This window comes from Carica papaya, chromosome 1 (genome assembly GCF_054855325.1).
Source record: "Carica papaya isolate Zhongbai chromosome 1, ASM5485532v1, whole genome shotgun sequence".
Taxonomy (NCBI): Eukaryota; Viridiplantae; Streptophyta; class Magnoliopsida; order Brassicales; family Caricaceae; genus Carica; species Carica papaya.
The window spans coordinates 22773611-22798807 of record NC_142309.1 but is presented as its reverse complement, the minus strand read 5'-3'; the positions used below and the strand labels follow the sequence as shown (position 1 = coordinate 22798807).

The 25197-nt window shown below is 30.4% G+C and overlaps 3 protein-coding genes and 1 long non-coding RNA gene across 5 annotated transcripts; 2 read left to right on the top strand and 2 right to left on the bottom strand.

The window, feature by feature from the left end:
• The first annotated feature begins 2414 nt into the window (after nucleotides 1–2414).
• Nucleotides 2415–3524, top strand: LOC110818862 (ethylene-responsive transcription factor ERF021-like). The gene has a single exon (XM_022047879.2). It carries the CDS (start codon nucleotides 2417–2419, stop codon nucleotides 3080–3082), a length of 666 nt encoding a protein of 221 aa, XP_021903571.2. The 5' UTR covers nucleotides 2415–2416; the 3' UTR covers nucleotides 3083–3524.
• A 2099-nt stretch (nucleotides 3525–5623) lies between these two features.
• Nucleotides 5624–6780, bottom strand: LOC110818818 (ethylene-responsive transcription factor ERF022-like). Its single transcript, XM_022047812.2, has one exon. The coding sequence runs from the start codon at nucleotides 6562–6564 to the stop codon at nucleotides 6034–6036; it is 531 nt and encodes a 176-aa protein (XP_021903504.1). The 5' UTR covers nucleotides 6565–6780; the 3' UTR covers nucleotides 5624–6033.
• Nucleotides 6781–13762: 6982 nt separating this feature from the next.
• LOC110818680 (protein DETOXIFICATION 14-like) lies at nucleotides 13763–18243 on the bottom strand. Of its 2 annotated transcripts, XM_088221541.1 has the most exons (7): nucleotides 17642–18242; nucleotides 16961–17508; nucleotides 16602–16688; nucleotides 16049–16105; nucleotides 15436–15674; nucleotides 14430–14635; nucleotides 13763–14039 (listed from the first exon to the last, which is right to left on the bottom strand). In XM_088221541.1, exons 1-7 carry the CDS (start codon nucleotides 17843–17845, stop codon nucleotides 13989–13991), a joined length of 1392 nt encoding a protein of 463 aa, XP_088077667.1. In that variant the 5' UTR covers nucleotides 17846–18242; the 3' UTR covers nucleotides 13763–13988. The 2 variants fall into 2 exon arrangements, with proteins under 2 accessions (XP_088077667.1, XP_021903317.1); XM_022047625.2 differs by lacking the exon at nucleotides 16049–16105 and having other exon boundaries at nucleotides 17642–18243.
• Nucleotides 14652–15284, top strand: LOC148270451 (uncharacterized). Its single transcript, XR_015820680.1, has 4 exons — nucleotides 14652–14788; nucleotides 14893–14954; nucleotides 15055–15135; nucleotides 15221–15284. It is a non-coding gene; the product is annotated as an uncharacterized LOC148270451 (long non-coding RNA).
• Nucleotides 18244–25197: the final 6954 nt, after the last annotated feature.

The following is a 25197-nucleotide window of genomic DNA, read 5'->3' as shown; positions in this document are numbered from 1 at the left end:
GGAACCAGAACTGTTAGTGTATAATTTCCTTAGCTGTGTTGTTTGTATTCTCTTATATTATCTAAATTGCTATTGTTTATTTATTTTAATTACTTTCTCGTTCGTTGATTATTGTGCTGATTATTCTCACGTATCGATTTATTATAAGCAAATGCCCTAATTGCGTTTTCTTGATTTTCATATTTTCTATTTGCATAACTTATTGTTGATATGTAAATATGAAATGTTGGTATGTAGTTGGTGATTGGTTGATGATGTGGATATATCTATGAAAGGTTTATCGGGTACCTTGAGGAATTGTGTATGAACCCGGTGTATTGAAAAAATCCTACCGTGGACATCACCTCAGTCAAATGAGGCTAAGAAATCCTATATCGGAAGGGGTTGGGAGGTATAAGTCACCCTCATATCGGATGAGGTATTGAAGCGGTGATATATTTGACGCCTAGTACCGGATGGGGTATGCGAACAACTGGTTAAATGGTAAATTGGATATTAGGTCTACGCGTATGGGGGGTCCCTATGGACCCACAAAGGTACTGGTAAGCAGGTAATAATGTAAGTTACTGTTATTGTTCATTTAAATGTGAAATAAAATATTATCTCGGTTATTGTCTTCATAGGTCGGTTTTGGAAATTCATAAGGATAAGTATGGGAATAACAATTTTTATGTTAAATGATTTTATTTATAAAAAGATAATGACTCTATTGGTTATTTACGATTTTTACAAATATTTAGTTTTCCGTATTGGTGCTAAACGTGATATTCTTATTGGGTTAATGTAGTTCATCCATCTATTTACTTATTTTCATATAAAAAAGAATAAGATCCAGATCCTGAGTAGTAAGAAGAAGGTTGCGAATAAAACTGCATCCTGCATCCCATCAAAGTTGCCCAACCGAAGTTAACTCCATAAGATCTTTAGTTGTATTTTTATTTATTTATTTATTCCATTATTGAAAATTTTCTTAAAAGGACATTTTTATAGTTTTATTGGGAATCCCGATTCATTGTATAAGAAATATAAACTTTAAACTCTTAACTGCTTCTGCTTTTACAATATATATTTATTTCTTTTAAATTTTGAGCCTTTACATTTATGCATGCTACTTTAGACTATAAATATATTAATTATTATAAAGAAGAAATACCGTAAAGAATACATATTTTTTTAATTTTTGAAGTTGACATGCTTTAGTAAGGTCAAAACAATATTATCTTTACACATATCATGGGCAATTGCACTAAATTTGGGAAAAGAAGTGTGCTTTTCTTAGTTTGGATTCAATTATTGTAGGTAAGATTATGTGGGTAAATGGGAAAGTTTTTTAACAAATAATATAATTTTTTAATGCAAATAATTAGTGAAATCATCAAAATTAATTAATTATTCATATTTTCTGCAAATATTAGGAAGATATGTCAATTATAATTAAAATTAATAAAATATTGAATCCCAATAGTTAAATTAGAGTAAATTTCAATGAGTATATTATTTTTTTAAGTAAAATAATATTTCATTAGAGTTAAATTTTATTAATTGGAGAAGTTAAGCTAAGATAAAAATACAATTTAGCTTTTTATTTTTCAAAAAGGAAATGTTGGAATTCAACAATTTTTTTTTTCTTTTTTTTTTTATACCTATGTATATATATATATATATATATATGTACATAAGAAGGGTTAGTCTTTATTGGCCATGATTACATCAGCTGGAGTATTTTTTATAAAATAAAAATAATTAATATATATATAAATGGGCCAATGAGGTCACTTCAAAGTTCAAACAAAGAAAGGAATGGCTAGAGATTACATTACATGAACTGCAATATCATTCTCTAGACTGATCTAAGCATTCACCAACTTCTTAAGTATCCATCTTTCACATATACATACATCACATACACACACACACATATATATATATATATATGGATCACTGGCTCCACTTCCTTCTTACTGCCACTTGGAAGCAAACCGCGTCTCTACAGGACTTCATCCTCATTTTTCTCAAAACACTAATAATATATTTAAAATTTTATTACCACTTTTTTTTTTTTTTTTTCAATTTTTTAAAGTTTACACCTTTGATCATTTGTAGCTTCAAAGATCGAGCAAATAGCATATACATATATATATATATATATAACTTTCTTTTATTTCATTCTTTTTTGTTTAAAATTAATCCTGTGGATCATTTTCAAGAATATTCAGGCAATGGCACAAACACATACACGCACATATATATGAAAATGGAAACATATATACACACATGTAAGTACATGCGCATCGATGGATGGATGCATATACATAAATATAGTTGCCAGTCATGCAACTACTCGGAAACTCACTTCTTTCTACCAATAAACCTCCACGTTGCAGAACCCATTAACATATTACACGTCTATAAATACATGCAACCCCATGTCACCTCCTCGTTACCCCCTGCAACCAAACAAAACAAAAATATCTCTGCAAAACACCTAAAAATCTACTTACCATCAATGGAAGAAATCGGAAGCAGCAGCAATCCCCGCGGAACTTCATCGAGTTACAGAGGGGTTCGGAAAAGAAAATGGGGCAAATGGGTGTCTGAAATTCGGGAGCCTGGAAAGAAGAGCAGGATTTGGCTAGGCAGCTTCGAGACTCCGGAAATGGCCGCCGCCGCATACGACGTCGCAGCCTTGCATTTCAGGGGACGCGATGCTCGTCTAAACTTTCCTCAACTTGTCAACGATCTCCCCAAGCCAATAAGCTCCGACGCCGACGATATTCGGCTGGCGGCTCACTCGGCGGCTGTCCGCATCAGGACGACTCCGAGTAGTGGAAGTACTTCGACGGGAGCTGCGGAGGGTAGTCCTGGCGGCCCTGTAGGAAACGCCGCGCCGATCACCGTTCGGCTTTCGCCGAGCCAAATTCAGGCGATCAATGAGTCGCCGTTGGACTCGCCGAAGATGTGGATGCAAATGGCGGGAGCGCTCATGTTAGACGACGACGTTTCGTCCATGAGGTTTCCTTATGAAATGGATATGGAGGAGAATGAGTGGGAAGATTTGCAGACGTCACTCTGGGACCCTTGAGTTTTAGGTACTTACAATTACTCTTACTAATACGGCGCCGTATCATCCTAATTATTAAAAAAAAAAAAAACCAACATTAATTATTTATAACATTTATTATTATAATTGAATAAATAAATGGGGAGGCCGATGATTCATTCGTAGACGAAGTGAGTCGACTGACTGTTCTATGAAATAGTAATGAGTTACTTGGTGGGAACCGGGGGGGAGGAGAGCAGGACACGTGTAAAAATCTGAGGGAGTTCTGGTGGGACCCGTTAAGCATCTTACAAGTGGATATTTGAGGGCCATAAGATTGAGTTTGATTTTTTGTTTTTTTTAAAGGGATATATGATTACAGATATAATAGGGAGAGGTGGGACCACGACCTCTAATGTATCAGCTGCGTTTTTTAAAATAAGCTGTGATAGTTACTAATAGTCTGTTATGTACATTGAATTAGATTGGATTCATCAATTAATTAATAATAATGTTTTATTATAATTATAAGACCCCTTTAAATCTTCTCCAAAGTTAACGCATTTGATATTAATTGCCAAAATTTATGTGCTTTTTTGTTATAAATGTTCTTGTTTATAAATTATGTATATTGTGATTAATTTATATTTATAACATAATTAATTAATGTATAAATTTGTTGGGTTTTTTTATTTTTGCATATTTTTAGGTAAAACATTATCGAGCACTAGAATTTTAATCATAGTAAAATATAATAGAAATTAAAAATAACTTTTCTTTATTTTTTTTTTCAAGTTATAAGGTTTCTTTTAGTTTTTACATTTTAATTAAATATAATGAGAATATGAACATTAGATGAATAAAATAAAAGTTTAACTGATGTAATGAGTGAATTTTATATTTGATCTAAATATGATGTTCTTGTTAGTGAAAATATAAATTCATAATTATAAAATCAATTATATAAGTGTTGTCATTCGGAGTAAATTTAGATAAACTATATCTTTAAAAAATATTTTATTGCTATAAAAAAATAGATAAATATAAAAATAAAATAAAAAAATATTAAATTTTACGTAAAAAAACTCATAAAATATTAATCAAATTTTTTTATAAAAAAAAATATACTATTAAAAATTTAGTAAATACATATAATCTCAAATCAATGGTAACCCTATTCAACACTTATAAATCTCACGAGCCTCAAGCTTATCTTTATAATGATTTTTTTTTTAATTCAATTTGTGATTCATAATCTTTCACAAATACGCACGTACCAAATTATACATATATATATATATATGAACAACTCCTATATGTATATATTTGTATTCATTATAGGCTAGACCCGTTTAACAATAATATGTAGAATCGTATGTTTAAAGCAAATATTGTACCTTCTTGCTAATCCTTGTATATAATCAAAATATAAATCAAAATTAAATCACAATTTATAATGACTTCCATGTTTAATTAAAGTTAATTATTTTATAGCTCACGATGAAATTCAAGATGTAAACGTGTGGGATTAGTTTCAATTGAGCATTAAAAAAAAAATATATATGCAACTTATAACTAAGATATTTATTTTATTAATTAACATTTAAGAATATAGTTATACAATGTATTAATGTATTTTATAGGCAAATTGTAGCAAATTTCAAAATTTTGGAGATTAATTTAATAATTAATATTAAAATTTAATAAATAAATAATTATTTAAATTACGGAATGGTTTAATATAATTTTACATATATGTATCAACTATATATAATCTTACATACATCGGGTCAAATTTTCACGGTATGGTTTTCACATTCGTTAATTGGGCGGATTCAAATTCCAATCAATCAATGGGCTCTAATTGGTAAGGCTGAAGTTTTTGACATTTGATTGGACGTACAAGCTCTCATAAATTATGTGAATAATTTGAAATAATACAATTCTTTTTATTTATAAGTATAATATGTGTCTAGAAAAATAATTAAAATAAGGTTGGTGGCACATCATCATCTTTGCGATCCGATTGATGAAAATACATTATCCAACCATCCAGATGACTAAACCAAATTGTAACAGTGGTTTAATTTGATATATATATATATATATATTAGTTTAAGTGTTTCAAATGCATAATAAATTAAAAATCTCATATGTTCCATTCATTTTAAATTATTAGAACTAAAATTTAGCATATTTCAATTTTATTTATAAAATCTACCAATTTATTTGTATTACGCAAACAGCTAAATATAAATAAAACACAAATTTTCCATCATATAAATAGTCAGATTATATTATGGATAGTTTATATTAAATTTAATTCAGATAGTAATTATAATAATTATTTATTTTAAAATAATTATATAATTTTTAATATTTTTTATCATATAAATTAAATTATGACACTAAAATTATTTATTAAATCCCACGTAAGCAAAGAAAATGAAATTTACAATTATATATATAGTGGAATTTATGAGAATGTTTATCATCATAAGAAAATCAAACCATTAACTTAACACGTACATACATGAATGTTAATACTGTAAAGTTATAAACGAAATTTAATTTTGTGTTTTTTGAAGGGAAAAAAAAAAAAAAAAGCTTTATTAATAAGAAATAGAAGAACCTTTGCTCCTTCTATAATTACTGCTAATTACATATGAGAAAAAATCAGTAGAGTAAGGAGAACATAATTCCTTCTGAAAAAAAAATTAGGAGAAAAAAAGAAAAGAAATCAGGTTTGATTCTGTCAGTCTGTGACCACCGACAATTTGTCGGGTCGTCCCCACGCAAACAGCACTTCCAAGCAAAACGCATGCATGAGCACGCAAAACGGCAACTCCTTCCGTGCGTATAGTGCACGGCTAATTCCCGACGTGCTTTCGCCGCCCCTTGTCTAATTTCTTATTTGTTTTTTAAATAAATATAAATTTGCAAATAAAAAGTTAAATCATAATTATCTGTTAATTAATTACCTAATAATTAAATTAATCCCAAATGGAGTCGAGCTGCATCTCTTCTCCCTCGCTCAACTCAAAATCATCATAAATCACAGAATCATAATGATGAAAATTATGGTCAGCTGCCAGCTCCATCCACATCGTCGGCGAGTCCAGCGGAAACTCATTAATCGCCTGAATTTGACTCGCCGACAACCCGACCCGAACCGGACCCAAACCCAAACCATCCGGTGCAGTTCCGGTAACCTCCGAACTCTTCATTGTCGGCCTTCTAAACCTCAATGCTGCTTGTTGAGCCGCCAACTGGACGTCCTCCGGGCTGGAGCTTGCCGGACGGGGAAGACTGTCGACCAGCTCCGGGAAGTTGAGCCGGGCACCCCGTCCTCGCAGGTGCAATGCCGCCACGTCATAGGCTGCGGCAGCCATTTCGGGCGTCTCGTAGCTCCCAAGCCATATTCGCGTCTTTTTCCCAGGCTCCCGGATTTCCGATACCCATTTCCCCCATTTCCTCTTTCGAACTCCCCTATATGTTGCACCAACACTTGCATGTTCTTCCATATATATGTGACTGTGTATATAAACCCTAGAAGGAAAGTTGCAGAGAAGAAGAGATGCAGAAGTGGTTTCTTGAATTGTTTAACTAGTAGAGGAACTGTGTTTGTTATACGTATATATACATATATAGAGAGAGAGGGGTATATTAATAGATTCTAGAGTGGAGAAGAAGAGAACTTGGGTTTAGTTTTTGAGACAAGGTCACGTTTGGATGAGTATTTATAAAGAGGAGACAATGTTAATTATTTGATTTAGTTAATGAATTAATTAGTTTATTAAATATACTTCAAATAGGTTGTGTGTGTGCATTTAATATTGTGTGTGTGTGTGTGTGTGTGTGTGTGTGTATATGGAGAGTGGGGACATGGGAGGAGAAGGGAGTGAGCTTCCAAGTACTTACTAGAGAGTAGTGGGAAGAGGCTGTCAATGCATGCATGTGCACGTTTTGTTTGGAATGATGTAATCATGTCATGACACATATCTCCTTCATACGTATAACTATATATACATATATATATATATATATCGTCAGTAAACAAATACCCAATATGGTACTATGTTTTCAATGCATGGTTCTGATGACGAGGCATGCATAGAGGGTTTTTTATTCTTCAGTTTACATAAATTAGTATTTAAAACAATCTCAATCACTAATCAAACACTAATATCAGGTTTTATATATACGTATGTATATATGAAATATAATTATATATATTATACGGTATGCATGTGTTTTCTCACTTTTGAAGAATAAATTAAATATTTTATTAAAAATATATAATGATTTTCAGTACTCTGGTCGTACAAAATTTAAAGGATTTTGTATGAGACGTGAGCCTAAAGGATTTTCTATTGAATAACGCGGTTTACTGACACGTGTCAGTTGGTAGGTTCCACCGACCCAGTGGCCTTCTATAAATTTCAATGAAAATGTAATAATTAATTAATTAATTAATAAACAAGAAGGATTAGAAGATTCTATGCCGCCACATTTAAGTTTCCCATTTCTTGCATGCTTTCTGGTTGACGTTTGATCAATATGACGACCCTTCATATACATATATATATATAGATATATAGATATTCCTGGTAGGATAAAATATAATTTTATGAATTCAATTTATATATTTTAATTAACCTAAAATTAGGTCCAAATAGGGTTTTGCTTATATTTTCTGAAATTCTAAATCGGGTCGAATGTATAGCTTTGCAATTGCATCTAAATAAACCCTTAAGTGAGTTGAAAACATTAAGAATTATTTATAATTCGCTACCATTTGTTTGTATAATAAAATAAAATTTGATATTTTAAAGTTTAAATAGAAAACAAAATTTTCTAACCTATTTTCTCTCACTTTCTTTCTCTCATTTTCTCACCTACCAAATACATTATTTATATTTCATTAATATTCTCATTTCTCTTATTTTCCTTCCCTCCATATAAAAAATTATCATATTAAATTCACGACAACAAGTACATAAAAAGAAATAATATTGGTTAATCAAAATTATCCGATTTTCTCTCGTTTTTTTTCTTATTTTCCTCTTTCCCGAGCCCTAGCTTTTTACCCTATCAACCAGTAGATCGAACCATTTCTTCATCCTCGCCCTTTATTCTTTTTCTCAGATTTTTCTCTACCTCTTCCTCCATTACCATTATCGCTGTAACGGCCCTGGAAATAAAAAATATATATATAAATTTATTTTAAGTGCGGAAGCGAAATAAAATAGAATATGATTAACATCTCTTACACAATAACCAAAACGAATTAAACATATGAGAGAATAAACTAATTAAGGGAAATATTATGAATGAATACTATAAGGAAAAACTAATAAATTCTTAAGCTTCTACTCGCCCTCTTCCTACAGAACGGGCTCGGAAACCGAGTCCTCCTGATCTGAAATGGTTAAGTAAGGCATGAGTTACAATAGCTCACTAAAGACATCACACTATCTCACTGTCACATAAGTAAAGGTTGGTAGAAAACAAAAACGACAAATGGAGTATATTTTATAACAAACTCATTTATCAAGAATAAAAACCTTTACTGTCCACTTATCTCGGTGAGATTCATGAAAACAACTTATGAGAAACTATAACATCATAAACATCATAAGATCATGCACACTTTGTAACATAACACATATCATACTTTTGTATTTCGATAATCAGATAACAAATTTCCTCTTTTATCAGCTTACTAGTATCCATTGGGATCCCTGCTACACGTAAACCATTCACATTAATAACTTAATTCCATTGCCGTCCCCATACCCCGTTCGGTATGAGCGCCAAAATCATAAACCTCAATACCCCGTTCGGTATGAGGGTCAAACGGGTCGTCTCATACCCCATCCGATATGAACACCAAAACACATAAAGTCTCTATACTCCGTCCGATATGAGATACCACGTTCCCGGTAGGGTTCCCTGTAGACTCGGTCTGTTCACCATCTCCCAGGATATCTAGTGAGGTTTTCGACATTATCCATTTATCAATTTACATATATTTTTCTATTTTTTTAATCTCAATTATCCAATCAAACATAAATAAGTAAACCAGTAATGGACACAAAACAAGGTAACACAACATCGGATTCATAATAATTCAAACCATAATAAATGAAACCGTGATTCATGCATACAAAACCATAGAATAAACACATTAGGCACCATACTGCATTTAAAATTATAAAATAAATCAAACAACAACTGACTGAAAAAAATATCAGATTCGGGCTCTATTACCAACCTTAATTAATTATATATATCTATTAATTGACAACATATCATTTTATCATTTATTAAGGTTTAATGCCGTAATAGAAAATAGGGTGAGAGATCCTTACTTATTTCGAAATCTAAAATCGGGTTCTCACTGCGTCTATGGGTAGTCCCTAGATTCCCTGAATTTTTTTTCAAAAATTGAAACACACTTCCGGTACCTGCACATGTGGCAAAAAATTTTAAATCGGACCCAAAGCCTTTTCGGCCAATTTTAGAATTCCGGCACGGCGGCTCTGTCGCCCACAGTGGCGATTCACCTCGGGTAACTTGCATTGGTTCCTATGATAAAATACCCCTAGGGCCCTCGGTGGGCCAAAAAATTTCAAAAAACTGAGATTTACCGTCGGCGAAGCTCTCGGGTACGGCGGCTCCTCCGGCGCGAGTTGCGATTTGGTGTTTTACTCCGGTCAACCTTTAGAGAAAAGGACGGTAGTCACAGTGGTATAAAAATTACATCGAACGGAAACCGGAAAGGGCCTTATCGAATGCAAAAACTGAGAAAACTCGCGGCGGCGCCGCTAGACATCATCGGTATTCTTCGGCCAATTGACCGGTGGATTGGCTCCAATTTGGCCGCAGTGAGGTTCAGTATCAAAAAAACGAGCCAATGGGAGAAATTTTATCTCGTTTGGCGGCTGGAAAATCCTCCAGTGCGGCGGCGGGTGGCAGCGACCGGTTCCTCCGGTGGCTGGGTCGTCTTCTCCAGCGAGGGGTCTGGCGGCTAGGGTTTGGAGTTGGGTGTGGATGTGATTATTTATAACCTTCTCTTTTTAATCTAAGCCGTCTATCATGATTTAATATGAGCCGTCCGATCATGATTAAATTAAAAATAAATCTGTGTCATCCGTGCGTGATCAAATTTGGGCCGTCCATGCATGCTTTTCATCTGGGTCGTCCGTGCGCGCAGGAACGAATCTATGCCGTCCGATCGTGTACACGTGGATTGCCCACGTGCCTCCGTCCTGCGTCAGCGTCCCTGCCACGCGGCGTGTCCTGCTTAGCCGGGGCTGCTGACGTGACACTATTTTTTTAAATTGCGTTTTGATCACTGGTTTTTGATTTTCTTTTCAAAAACACTCCAAGAATCTAAATTTTCATCAATTTTTTTCAAAATTAATTTCAATTAAATCTCAAACATAATTTTACCCTTTATTATTATTATTATTTTTATTAAATTAAATTAAATTAAATTAAAACCTTATAAATTAATTATTAAAATAGAATAAAATTAAATAAAATTCTAATAAAAATAAAAATAAAATAAAAATAAAAATAAAAGAAAAATTTTAGGTGTTACAATCGCTACTTCCCCCTTCGTTTTCTCTGCACTAACAAAAAATTACTCTGTAATTATGCAATGCTAAAAACTATATATAAATTTCAAAGTAAAAATTGAATGAAAGTTGAAGAGAATATAATTTTATCTCTAATTGACCATAATTTTTTTCTGAAAATATTCTAAGTAAATTAAAAACAAAAAGATTGAATCCGTTGAAATTGACTCAAAATTAGTCTAACATTTTAAAAAATAAAATAAAAATTAAAAAAATTTATGTAACAAGATTTCATGAACTTTTCAGTAATAATTAACATACGAGACAGAGTACTTGGTCTGAATAATTAATTACTTAATTAATTAATTTTTATATATATATATATATGTGTGTGTGTGTGTGTATATATTGCAAGGAGACACGTGTGAAATTAGATGAGAGCAATAAAAAACCAAAAAATATATACATATATATATATATAAATGGATCGTTTTCAAAGAAATGAATATTTTATACATGGAAATGATTTCACATATCACCTACCATATCATACTCAAGTTAGATAATAGGGGGCCGATATACACACATATATATATATATATATATATCGGTACTATTCTAGTGTTGAAGTCGAGCAGTCGAGTACTTGTTTATATATTTATTTATGTATTATTATTATTATTATTATTTTTTGAAAACAGCTGGATCAAGCTTTATGTTCCTTCATAGTCCTCATGTTCAACAAAACTAACAGCTCAGGCTTCACTGTCTTCCAATTATCTGTCCCTTTTTTAGTTGATTGATTGTCAATACGGCACCGTCCCCATTGCCACACCCGTACCAAAAGGTACAATTCCCGCGTCCCTCCCTATTTTTTATTTTTAAAAATAATTTATTCCGTTGTCCAAAAATTGTTTTTCTAATTAAAAAATCTATTTTCTTTCATACATATATATATATGTATATATATTTTTTGAAGAGGTTACATATTCTCCTCTTCCTATTTAATCTTTTCTAAAAAAAAATTAACATATAATTGTTAATTCATTTAACCAATAATAAAATATTATTATATAAAAAATTTAATTTATATCTCTTTTGTCCATGACTGAAACTGAAAATCAGAAAAAGGCATTGACAGACTACTCTCACTCGTGGATAAGTGGGACTCGGTTTCAGTTGGGAATGATGTTGACTAATCCCCCTGGTCAACCTTCAACAGTTTCCCATTTTGATTTCGCCACGTGTCACGTCGTTCTTCACCCACTCCAAATGGACCGAAAAAGCCCAGAGTTTGCTCAAAATGGATCGGGTCTTTATGGCCCATCTAAATTATATATTAAGTTTCATTTTAAATCCATAATAATTAATTACGATATTAATTCTCAAAGTTATTTATTGATAATCATAAACTTAAATATACGTTTTCTGTTATAATTAAAATTGATTGATCGTTGTAATTTATTATAATCATTACTAACATTATAACATATAATTATGTACTAAAGATCACAATCCGAAATATAAGTTTATTATAAGTTGTAAATATTTATTTTTGGTTACATATTATAATTAAAATCATTACATACAATGTATAAAAATATTAATAAATTTATGTTATTGAATCATGTTAAATATAAAATAAGTAAATTTATTTATACACCTATTATGCATGTACTAAATTAATTAATATTTTTAATGATATAGCTTGATACCGTGAAGATTACACTTAATTTCATACGTATATAAGATATAAATATATCTATATATAACTTACATAACCTAATCTCTCCAACAAATATTTCACAAAACAGTATATCACCAATATGACACATGCTTATTTGCACGAACCCACAATTAGCCGTTGCATTTTTATCAAATGATATTTAATAGTTTCAAATAATATAAGTATACATATATATATATATATATAATCGGATATTAACAACCAATGCGTGTAAATTGGAGAAAACTATAGCATAATTGCTAAAAGAAAAAGTAGCTTTGTTATGATATTCAAGTATTTAATTTAAATTTTTTTTTATAAAAAAAAATTAGTATTAGATCATTACTTTACACCCAAATCAACTTAATCTAACTCATTTAAACTCGATTCAATGTACTTTTTCTATTAAAATTCATATTTGAGTCGGTTCATATTAGAATTAGAATTAGAATTAAAAAAAAAAAAAAGGAGAAGCCAAATTATAGTCGAATTCTAAAAAAATTTATTATAATAAATATATTTATACCTATATTAATAAATACAATGATACATATACCAATAAATATTTAACATATATTGATAAATATACTTTTAATTTGTTCTTACATAAAAGGTTGCAAGATGAAGAAAAACTTTATGTTGGTATAGTACCATATAATATATTTATTTAATGACTTGTTGGTGAATTTATACAATTATTGTAATCCAAAACTCTTATTTATTTAATAGCCTAGCCCTAACTTTATTTTTCCAAAGACACTGCAATAATTTGATCAATTTGGGTGTGCTGCATTTAATAATATTTCACCAAAATGTTTTCCTTTTGCGAGTGTTTATATATATATATATATATATATATATATATATATATATGTTTATAGATACATATACACACACACACACACACACATATATATAACGAAATGGATTAATACATAAAAAAAAGAATATTGTCCGTGTCACACTTTAAAACGAGACTACTAGCAATGAGAACCATAAAAATAAAGCCTAAAAGTATCATATTAATATCTATAATTGGATTCCTCATCACTCATTTTGTAAAGTTATTTAGATTTTTTAATCATTCCCACTAATCTTAATTAAAAGATTGGATAATATTTAATTTGATTTTATCACATTTGTTTATACATATTAGTGCGTAAGCCATTAATTTAATAGAATTAAACATTATAAACTGATAACTAATATTTTATTTATAAATAAATTTTTTATAGTAAAATAAATTTTAAATCTGTAATTTTTTAAATATAACATATAAATATTAAACATTAAATTATTATGCTATTCAATGATTTGAAATAATATTTTTCATATGAATATACTAATTCATATTTAATTAAACTTGTCCAAATCTGACTCTTTATCGTCTCTAACATTATTTTGACAAAATTAATAACCAACTGTCTATTCTCCGTTTGAAAAATTATAGAATCAATATATTTTTGCTGTGATGATTTGTTTTCCCAAAGCTATGTTTTTTTTTTTTTTTTCATCAACTAATATTACACACTTGATTTAAGGGTGTAATATCACTTGATTGATTACATTATAATGTGAAGGAAGAATTGGAAAATTCAATAATGCCACGAAAAAATTATGGCTTGGCTTGTGGAAGTTAAACTACGACGTCGTTTGATTGAAACATCCTCTCTCTAGCTTTTGATGCCTGAAAATTAACACATATTTCACCCATTAAGTATCCTTTTTATTTATTTATTTATTTGTTGCCAGTAATAATTCTATGGTAAATCTTAATTTTACTGTTAATTGCAAGAGTAAATGGATGAAAATGAAAATTATAAAATAATACTTTTAAAATTAATCACTTTTATGTCAAATAATTAATAAACCAAATCCGAACAACTGAATTTTGAAAGTAATTGAATTTAGGTTACAAAAAAACCAGATTAGATGAAATAAAATTATAATTAACTTTTCTTAATTAGAAAACTAATTTATTAACATGATGTATATAGAGTATAAATCAACAAAGACCCAGCAAAAATAATGGAAAAAAATCTTGACTTTCTTTCTAGAAAATAATATATATGTATACCTGCTTTTGCCAATCGGTGAAAAGTGTAGTGAGAACAAGCAGAGTGGCCTGTACAAAAGTGCCCATGATGAAGCCAATCATAAGGCCTTTGGCTTTGAGATGCAGAACAAAAGCTAACACCGCACCCAGCGGAATTCCAACAAGATAAAATGCTCCTAGGTTTACATACGCTCCAATCTTCTGCCATCCACTCCCTCTTGCAACTCCTGGAATTAAAATTAATTATATACAAATCACCATTTCATTTTTACGCCTTAGATTTACTTTTACTCTGTTTCAGATGCCATGTTGGTCAGAATTCTAAAGTTGAATCAAGGGTTTTCAAGGGACTACAAAAATAAGAAACAGAGTTCAAATGGGTAATGATTTTTTTCTACTGGGTCTTGAAATTTACTCAAAAAAGTTACCTCTACTCTGCTTTTTTTTCTTTTTACTCTGCTTCAGATGACATGTTTTGGTGCAGGATCCCAAAGTTGAAGGAAGGCTTTTTAAGGGATAAGAATATAAGAAACAGAGCTAAAATGGGTAATATATATATATATATATATATACATATTTCAAACTACTAGGTCTTGAAATTTACCCAACATATTTACATCTACTCTGTTTTTTAACTCTGTTTCAGATGACATGTTGGTCAATATCCCAAAGTTGAAGGGAGGGTTTTTAAAAGGGATAAGAAAAACGAGAAACAGAGTTCAAATGGGTATTTTTTTTCTTCTACCAGTTCCCGAAATTTACCCAACAAATTTACATCTACTCTATATATTTTCCTTTTTACTCTGTTTCAGATTACATTCTGGGGAGAGAGTTCCAAGATTGAAAGAAGATTCGAGTAAAGATTTTTCAATCTAGATTTTTCTTTTCAAAACTATGGGTCAATTGAATATAAAATTTCCAATGAATGTTGTCGTGTGTGTGTGTATATATATATATATATATATATATATAAAATCAAATTCCTTGTTTTAAACATAAAAGAAATAAGGTTAACGAATTAATTTACCTGAAAAAACAGCTTGTAAGCAGTCCACAGTCATTAACAGACACATAAAAGGACCCAAATCCGACACATGATTCACAATATCCTTTTCGTTGCTGAATACATATCCCAAAATATGCCGGAAAAAGAACAAAACCGCCGCTACAATGACAACCTCTGTTACTGCAAGAACTAATATGGCTACGACGGCAATCTTAGCCGCCTTTGGATTGCCCGCTCCTAGCTCGTTAGAAACTCTAGTACTGCAATATATTCTTTGGTTAAATTCACTATACACATGATATGGATACAAACTACTAATTTTTTGAAATAATTTATTAAAATTTTAATTCGTCGCAATTATCCCAACTAAGAAATCTAATTATACCTAAATATTCTTTTTGTTAAAAATATGACAGAGTTGCTAATATTTAACCCAATTTATCGAGTTGTTAAAGATTGACTATACACAAATTATCGAGTTGTATGCTTTTAGTTGGGTTTAAACTTAGTAGTTTTTATGTATAATATAAAGATTGTAATCAATAGACAACCGCGTGATTTATTGTAGAAGTGATAAAATAAATTTATATAGATAAATAATTCCATTAAAGAAAAAACAAAATTTGGAGCAAACCTTACAGTGGCACCAAATCCGTAAGGAACGAAGTAGTGAATATAAGTAATTGTGAAGCTGGTCGTTGGGAAAAAGAAAAATGAACAGAAGTTACGAGAAAATATATGCTATGAAAAATTAATAAATAAGGAATTAATAATTTAATAAAAATTTAAGTTGATTAATTAGAAAAATATATGATTTTTTGTAATAAGATTATGCTCGAAACAACATATATTTTATATAATTTTATTTTAATTAAGGTTATGGTTGGAATAAATTTTAAAATGATATATAATTAATTTACAATTGCAATACTTATAGGTAGAATTGAAAGCAACAATACATTTTAAATTTGATCAATATTAATAGAGTTTGAAATACACTCTTTCAGTAATATGTAAAATTTCATATGAATTTAATTATTATCACTTTTTTATGATCACTATCATTTTAAGTAAAATAATTATATATTTACAAATAAATTTTACATATAATAATATATATTGGTGCCCTTTTTTGTGCTCATTATATAAATTAATTTCCAAGAAAAGAGAAGGAAGATACAGCATACCATATAGAAAGAACAGATGTCTCAATCCTGGGATTTGGTAAAATTCCAGATAGCAAAATCAGAACCTCAGATGACCACCATTCGAGACTGTAAAATCAGACCCCAAAAAAATAAAAAAAATAAAAAAACAAGGAAAGAATATTAGAAATTAATTAAATTCAGAGTAAAATGTGTTGAACTTTTTCTGGGAAAAAAAATTTGAAAGATATTAAAAAAACCAGCTTCATGAAATAAAAATTTTTAATTTAAGATTATCCTAAAGTTTAATATAATAAATAGTTATACCATTTCATATTTAAAGTAAGTATGAATTTCAAATAAAAAAGATTAAATTAAATTTAATAGAAAATAAAAATTACCAGACCATTGCAGCAGAAGGAACAGCTAGACGAAAGAATTCCCAGATTCTCTGGAGAAAATCTCTCGAAAATGTTGCACCGCGTGTCTTTTGGCATTTTGAAGAAAAGATGATATAAAAACTCAACAAGAAGACGTAAAACCAAAAAGAAATTCCCAACGCCAACGCTGCTCCCATGCTTTTCAACTCAAATTTAAATACCATCACCCAACTCAGTGGCACCTGAAAGCACAACGTCGCAAAAGAGGAGACCAACAATGGCAGAACCAAACTCTGCGTCTGAAAAAATCTAATCAGTGGCTGCAACACCGCGTATGCAAATAGTTTCGGAATCAGACACACCGAGAAGTTCCGAGCCGCGATGGAGATTTCCCGGTCTTGGCCGACGAGCATCAGTATCTTGTCGGTGAATGTCCAGATCAGACATATCGGAAAGCAAAGTACGATGAGACACGTGATTCCGCCGTAAGTGTAAATTCCGAGCTTCTCGTATTGTTCGGCTCCGTAGGCTTGTCCGCAGAGAGTTTCTAGCGCACAGGCCATGCCGAGCTGGCAAAATTAATCACAGAAAGAAAGAAAAGAAATGGTGTTACAGAGATTGATTAGATAGTTATGTAATTTACGTGCATGGGGCATGCAGAAATTTAGGAAGACAGTTGAGAAGGACAAAGATGTAATTTACTAGAAAAGCGAAGCCGGTGACGTTGGTGAAGGAGGTGGCTATGGAAGCTCCGGCGAGGGAGAGAGCATCGAGATGGCCGACCATCATTAACGAAACCACTTGGGAGAGGCTCTGAATCACCATGACTGCAACCATAGGACCTGCTACTCCGCTCACCTTCTTCACCTCCTTCATCGTCGTCATAATCCATGTTTTACTTCCCATGTGTGATTCCCTTCACTTTCTCCTCTCTGAAATTTTTCACCAACTTAAAAATTCAAACTGTACATTCATTAGTCTCTCTCTTTCTATATGTTTATGTCTATATATACACCCACGACATATATGTAACCACACAAAAACAAATCCAGAAAAAGTTATATATGTGTGTATATACGTAGACAGAATATTGTATGGTGTTTGTATATATAAAACCACATATAATTAAGAATGAATTATCTGGGTATAACGCATAATTTTTTTTTAGTGAACTAGGAATAACATATATATATATATGTATATGTATATTATATCTGGGTATGAGGTGTAACTTGGAGAAGATTCAAAGTAGCGTGCGAGATATACCACTAGGAAGGGTTGGATATTCGTCATCATGATAACTGTTTAACTTTGAGAGATGAATGAACAAGGTCCATAAATATTATATATATATATAAATATATATTGGTACATATAATTAATGAATACGTGTTATACAGCAATATTTCCTTTTCTCTGTTGATGAACATTGTACGTGATTGATGGGGAAAAAAGAAAAGAAAATGAAATGATTCTTTGTTGGGTCGCAATCCTTTTTGTATATGCTTTTAATAAATTGTTCTCATCATGCATGATGACTCCCTATTCCTCCTCCTTACTATCAAATTATTAATATATGTATGTATGTATATATATATATATATATAAATATTAAAAATTGTGTTATGTTTTTTAAAAAATAAAAAATATATACATTCTCTAATTAAAGAAGACATATTATGATATAATCTTATAATAATAACATATACACTTTATATATTTTTTTTAAGCAAACAAAAACAAAAACAAAAACAAAATTCTAGAATATAGAATTACATAAACGGTATCGTAAATATAGTACGAAAAATGATATTAAAATATCAGAGGGATGGGAAATATATATATATATATATATATTGGTGTAAATTAAATTTATTTTGTTGAAAAGTCACTTTAGCCGACTTGTTCTTTTTGGATAAAAATTGAAAGCTACTTTAATTAAAGTTGACAATGTCATGTTATTTTATGGGGAAAGAGGTTGCCGTCGTGGAGTTGTAGCTAATTTAATCAAGCTTGGGCAAATCCACTTGTTCAAATAATAAGTTTAAATTATAATACAATATTCATAAATACACTCAAGTTTATAATTTCTTACTATGTACCAATTATTCAGTAAGTAAATAAATAAATAAATAATTATTTTATTTTAATGTTATTGGGTTAATTTTTCTACTCTCAAATTAAATTTAATTTTAAAAATACCCATTGCTATATTGTATGATTTATTGCAACTCAAATATTCGTAGTTAATTTATTTAAACAGTTTACTTCCTTTACATTTTTATAATTTATCTAAAAGAAGTAAAATAATAATAATAATAATAATAATAATGAACACTCTTATCTTTTTTTTTTATGGGATTACAAAAAAGTATTGAGTGTAAAACCCAGAATGGGAATTCGCAATTCTCCAAACAGGGAATCAGAGAAGTACGTTATGGGGATCAGATAAAATGATTGGAGCAAAGCAAAAAAAGTAGAGAGCCTATATATACACACATATACATAATTTATAATATATGTATACGTGTGTGGTGACCGGGGGATCCTAAAAGGTGGGACCACGTCCCCACTTCCGGCTACTTGCAGTGGGTCCTTTTAACCCATACTTCACTTACAAATAATTTAAAGAAATATTGTGGCCACGTACGTCTTTAAATAAACTGACTGGTCTGTATTTATATATCTGGAAAATTCTATAGTCCTTATTTTTATAATTATAAAATATAAAATACAATATAAACTTTATTTTTATTTTTAATTGAATAAATCTAAATTTAAAAATAAATTTTACGTAATTTTTTTAAAATTTTTATTATAAAGATGGATTTACTTTTTTAAATAAAGATAAATTAAATTCAAGTTTCCTGTCTTTTCTTTTTTAAAGAAAAAAAAAAAGGTAATAAAGTACGCATCACTGTTATTATTATTATTATTATTTTTCTTCTTTTGCGTTAGAAATTCACTTATTGTGTTATCTTTTATAAATAATAATAATAAATGGATGCATTCATCATCAAAACATCATTAATAAATAAATTTGAAGAAAAATAAATATTTGAATATATATATATATATATATGTATATAATTGGTTACTACCTAGATGAATTTTAAGAATATTTTTATTTTAATTATTTATTTTTTTATTAAAAAATTATAGTTAAATAATATAATACTCAGACTCAAAAATTTAGTGCTGAATTAATTTTAAAAATTAAATTAATATATAAAAATATAAATTAAATTTATAAATTTCTGTTTAATGCAAAATTAGAAAAAAAATAGGTGGATAATGAAAATGAAAACAATTTTGAAAAAAAAAAGATGAAAATTTGGGTTCGGATGGTATTTTTGAAAGAAAAATATGAAACTAGAGGTTAAAACGTAATTTAAGTAAAATGTGCCACGTAAGATCGCCTAGTCAGCAGTCCCGACGAACTGAACGGTTCAGATTCGTTTTTTTTTAAACGCGGTCGTACGGTGCAAATCAAATCGCGATGAACGGTTCAGATTCATTTCTTCTTTAATGCGATCGGACGGTTGAGATTAAACGCGATCAACGATGCAGATTAAAGGGAGACATGTATAAATATCTCACTTCACACCAAACTCTAATCCTAGCCGTCAGTCCCCCGTTGGAGAAGAAGAACCAGTCGCCGGAGAAGGGAGCCAACCGTTGCCCGCTGCCGCGCCGGAGCCATTTCTGACCGCTAAAAAGGTAAAAAAAAAATTTATTCGCTCGAAATTTGATTGTGAACACTTCTATGGACAAATTGGAGCAAAAGGACCGGTGGATGAGCCAAAAACTGGAGGTAAAGCTCGGTGGCACCGCTAGGAGAAAAACCAAAAACTGCATCCGATAAGCCCCTTTCTGATTTCTGTTTCATGCGATTTTTTCACCATTGTATTCACCATTCTGTTTTTTACAGGATAACCAAAGAAAAACACCCAGCCGCGAAGGTGAGCTGGCAGAGCCGCTGCACCGAAAAATTTCGCTGCTGGTGAGTTTTTATTTTTTGACTTTTTTCGGCCAACCGAGGTCCTTTAATGTATTTTCTCGCAGAGATGAGTGTAAAATCGGTCGAAATCGGTCAAAACTGGCCAAAAACAACCGGTCCGAGGTAAACCGCCACCATGGGTAGCGGTGCTGTCACCGGAGCACGGCAGTGCTGCAATGCCGAAATTTTGAAATTGGTCAAAAAAAGTTTTTAACACCGATTTTAGATTTTTTGGGGTATTTCTAGATACTTGAAGCGTGTTATAATATTCGAAGGAAAATTCAGAGAACCCGGGGACCGCCAGTAGGCACAGCTGAAAGTTAAATATTTTGTACACCGATTCGGGTAAAAATCTCTCACCTTATTCTCTGTTATGAAATTAAAGTCTAATTATAAATAATACGGTATTTGCGTAATATAGAAAACTTCGATAATTAATTAAAGATTACTAATGGCGCCGGAACTGGTTGTATATTACTGTTTGTCTTGTTTTAACTGATTGATTGATTTTACAGTTTTAAATGCATAATAATATACTGAAGTTGGTAAGATAATTTAGTTGTATTTTTTTGATGCATGTATTGCTTGTCTTGCGTGATTTACAGCTAAATTATGAAACTGAAAATTAAATGTAAGCGAAAAATTGCTTGATTAAGTGAATGAATGAATGGTAGCCTTACTGGATATCTTGAGAGATTGTGGATAGACCGAGTATATAGGGAATCCTATCGTGAATGTTGCCTCATCCCAGATGGGGTATCGAGAATTGGTATTTTGACGCTCATACCGAACGGGGTATGTGGATGACTCGTTTCACCCTCATACCGGATGAGGTATTGAGGGATGATATTTTTGGTGTTCATATTGGACGAGGTGTGAGGACGGCTGGTTAGTTGACAATGTTGAATAAAGGTTTATGCGTAGTGGGAACATCCTTATGGACCCTCATAAATACCAGTAGGCAGATAAAAAAGGAAAGTTGTTGCTCTAGCTAATTGAAAATGAGATTATGATGTTGTTTGTGTTATTACCTATATAGGTCGTTTTTGAAAATTTTACTACGGTAAATATGTAATAAATGATTTTATTTATGATAAATTAATTTATTTAAATTAAGAGCTCTATTAGTTGTTTTTATGATTTTTACCAACATTCATTTCTGTATCGGTGAGTAGGGTAACATTTTTATTAGGGTAGTATAACTCACTCTCTTATTAACTATTTCAGATTAAGAGGACCAAAATCCAAATCTCGATCCACAAGAGGGTTGTGAATAAGATGCCAAATTATTTATTTTCTATTTATTTATTTGATTTTTCGTTTATTTATTTAGAATGATCATTCTCGTAGTCTTATTGGGTATTCTAAATTATTGTGTAAGGAATGTAAACCCTAATTTTATTATTTTGCTTCCGCATTCAATTTATAATTTATTTCATTTTAAGTTCTGATCTGTTACAAATAGACTTTCATTTATCAGGTTAAGTATTATTATTTTTTATTTTTTAATTATTTACCAATTATATTAAATGAAATATACATTTCAAGACACAACTTTTGACTTTTCTAAATGTCAAAAGATATGTATATTATCATTGTAATTGTATACTTTAAGAATAATTAAACCCAGAGTAAATTACATTTAAATTCACACTTAAAATACAATCTGGTGACATGAAGTCCATGGAAAAACGATATATACATATATATATATATATATATATATATATATGAAACACATTAAAATTCGATCATGCATATTGAAAATAAACTTACATGTTAAGTTTAATAAATAAAGAAAGTAACTTAAGTATATTAATTATTTGTGAGGGATTAATTATGTTTTGAAAATATTGATGAAGCTAGTTAGGTGAATGTATTAGAATGCCTATAATAGAGTGTTAACTTTAAAGATGCTTACCATCATTATTTGCTATGGTGTATATATATATATATATATTCATGTATTGGCAATCATTATGAATAGTGTTCCTATTAGATAAAAATTTAGAGTAATTGGGGGAGAACAATTTCAATCTTATTTATTATTGTTTTTTTTATTAACCTCATTCCTAAAATTTTCCAATTTTTGTTTTGAATTCACAATCAACTTATATGCTAAAGGATAATCATCTCTTGTTTTTGTAAAGATGTGTAAGAAAATAAAAATACAGTAAATAAAGATATTAGAAACAAAATATATAGAAGTACGAAGAGAACAAGAGATGATATAAAAAAAAATCGAGAAAAAATATAAAAAATACGAAAAAAACAACAGAGAGTAAAATAAAAAAAAAAACTTAGACTTAAGAGCACAAACACAAAAATAATATGGTAAAGTACGAAGCGCAAGGAAAATTTAATTTTTTTTATAATATTATATTTGATTTTAATAAAAAAAAATTATATTTTAAGCAAATATTATATATATTTATGAATTAAATGATATACAATATATAAATAATAATATAATATAAATAATTTTTAAATAATAATATAGATCAAACTACAATCTAATTTGAATTCATAAACTTTTATATAAAAAAAAAAGAACCTATCAAGTAATTAATTGCCAGTCCAACCAAAAACTATTTAGTGTTAGAAAAGATTATGTCAACGATATTTAAATTTATCAATTAATCTTCAAATTGAATATGTTAATACTCCACCTATTACACTTGTACATGTTTTATTGCTTGTTCGAGTACTCAATGAAATATACAATTTGTACATATATATATATATACACATGTAAGTATAGATAAAGTAGTTGATTATTTTTTCAGATTTTTTAACAATGTTTTGATTTTTGGTATATTGATGATTAGGAGAGTGTCATTTTATAACCTAATCACGTGGCCAGACCCAAGTTCTCTCAATTAATGTCACAAATTTTTATATGTCATGTTCAGTCTACCACCCAATAACAATTGACACCATTTAAATTAAATGCACATCAAAATCATACAAATAAATGAAATATATATATATATATATGTAAATATTACGTAAACCCAAAATATTAAATTTAAAAATAAATGAAATCTATATCATAAAAAATTATCATGCATATATTTATAAGTAGTAACCATAAATACCCATCACATGTTACATCCTTTTTTAAAGAAAAAAGTTATCTTTGAAATTCTAACTTGAATAGTAATTTAATAGAAATATAAAAAAATAATTTTAAATATAAAAATAAATAGTAATTAATATGAATTTTCTTTTTTAAAAAAGGGTTGTATATAGAATGAAATTTAATTGTCCAAACTACAGGCTTCTATAATGTTTTACTTGAGGCCCACAAAGGAAACAAGTAGGTGGTTGATCCACTCAGGCCCACAAGGCAGCCAGAATATGATTAAGTGCTTATGAAATTTGAAGCACTTTTAACTCCCAACATCTGATTGAAGCTTCTTCATAACTTTTAACGCCTGCAAAACACAAACCCAATATAAAAGCTAGAAAGAAAAGAGAAAGAAGGGGCATATATATGCATGTATATATGCAAGAGAACTGTGTTTGTGCCAATCAGTGGAAATTGTAATGAGGGAGAAGGTACTAGCCTGAACAAAGGCTCCGGCGATGAACCCAATTAGTAGGCCTTTATAACACCCAAAATATTTTTTTTATATTTGAATTTTTTAGATTTTAATTTAATTTAATGAAAATAAAAATAATAATAATGATAAAATTGGGTAAAAATATTATTTGGATTTAATTGAAATTGATTTTGGAAAAAATGGGTGAAAATTTGGATTATGGGGGTGTTTTTGAAAAGAAAATCGGAAACCGAAGGTCAAAACGCAATTTAGAAAAGTTGTGCCACATCAGCAGCCCCGGCCAACCAGGACACGCCGCGTGGCAAGGAAACGCTGACACCGGACGGGCCACGTGGGCAATCCGCGTGCGCACGATCGGACGGCCCAGATCCGTTCCCGCGCACACAGACGACCCAGATTAAACGTGCGCACGGATGGCCTAGATTCACGCGTACGGACGACCCAGATTCAATCAGGCACGAACAGCCCAGATCACATCGCGATGGACAGCCCAGATTTAATCCCAATTAAATCACGATCGGACGGTTCAGATTTAATCTTGATGGACGGTTGAGATTAAAAGGCAAATGGTATAAATAACCACACCCACACTTGACAACAAAACCCTAGCTGCCAGTGCCTCCCTGGAGAAGAAGAACCAGACGCCGGAGGAGTCGGCAGCCGCCACCCGCCGCCGCACCGGAGAAGTTTCC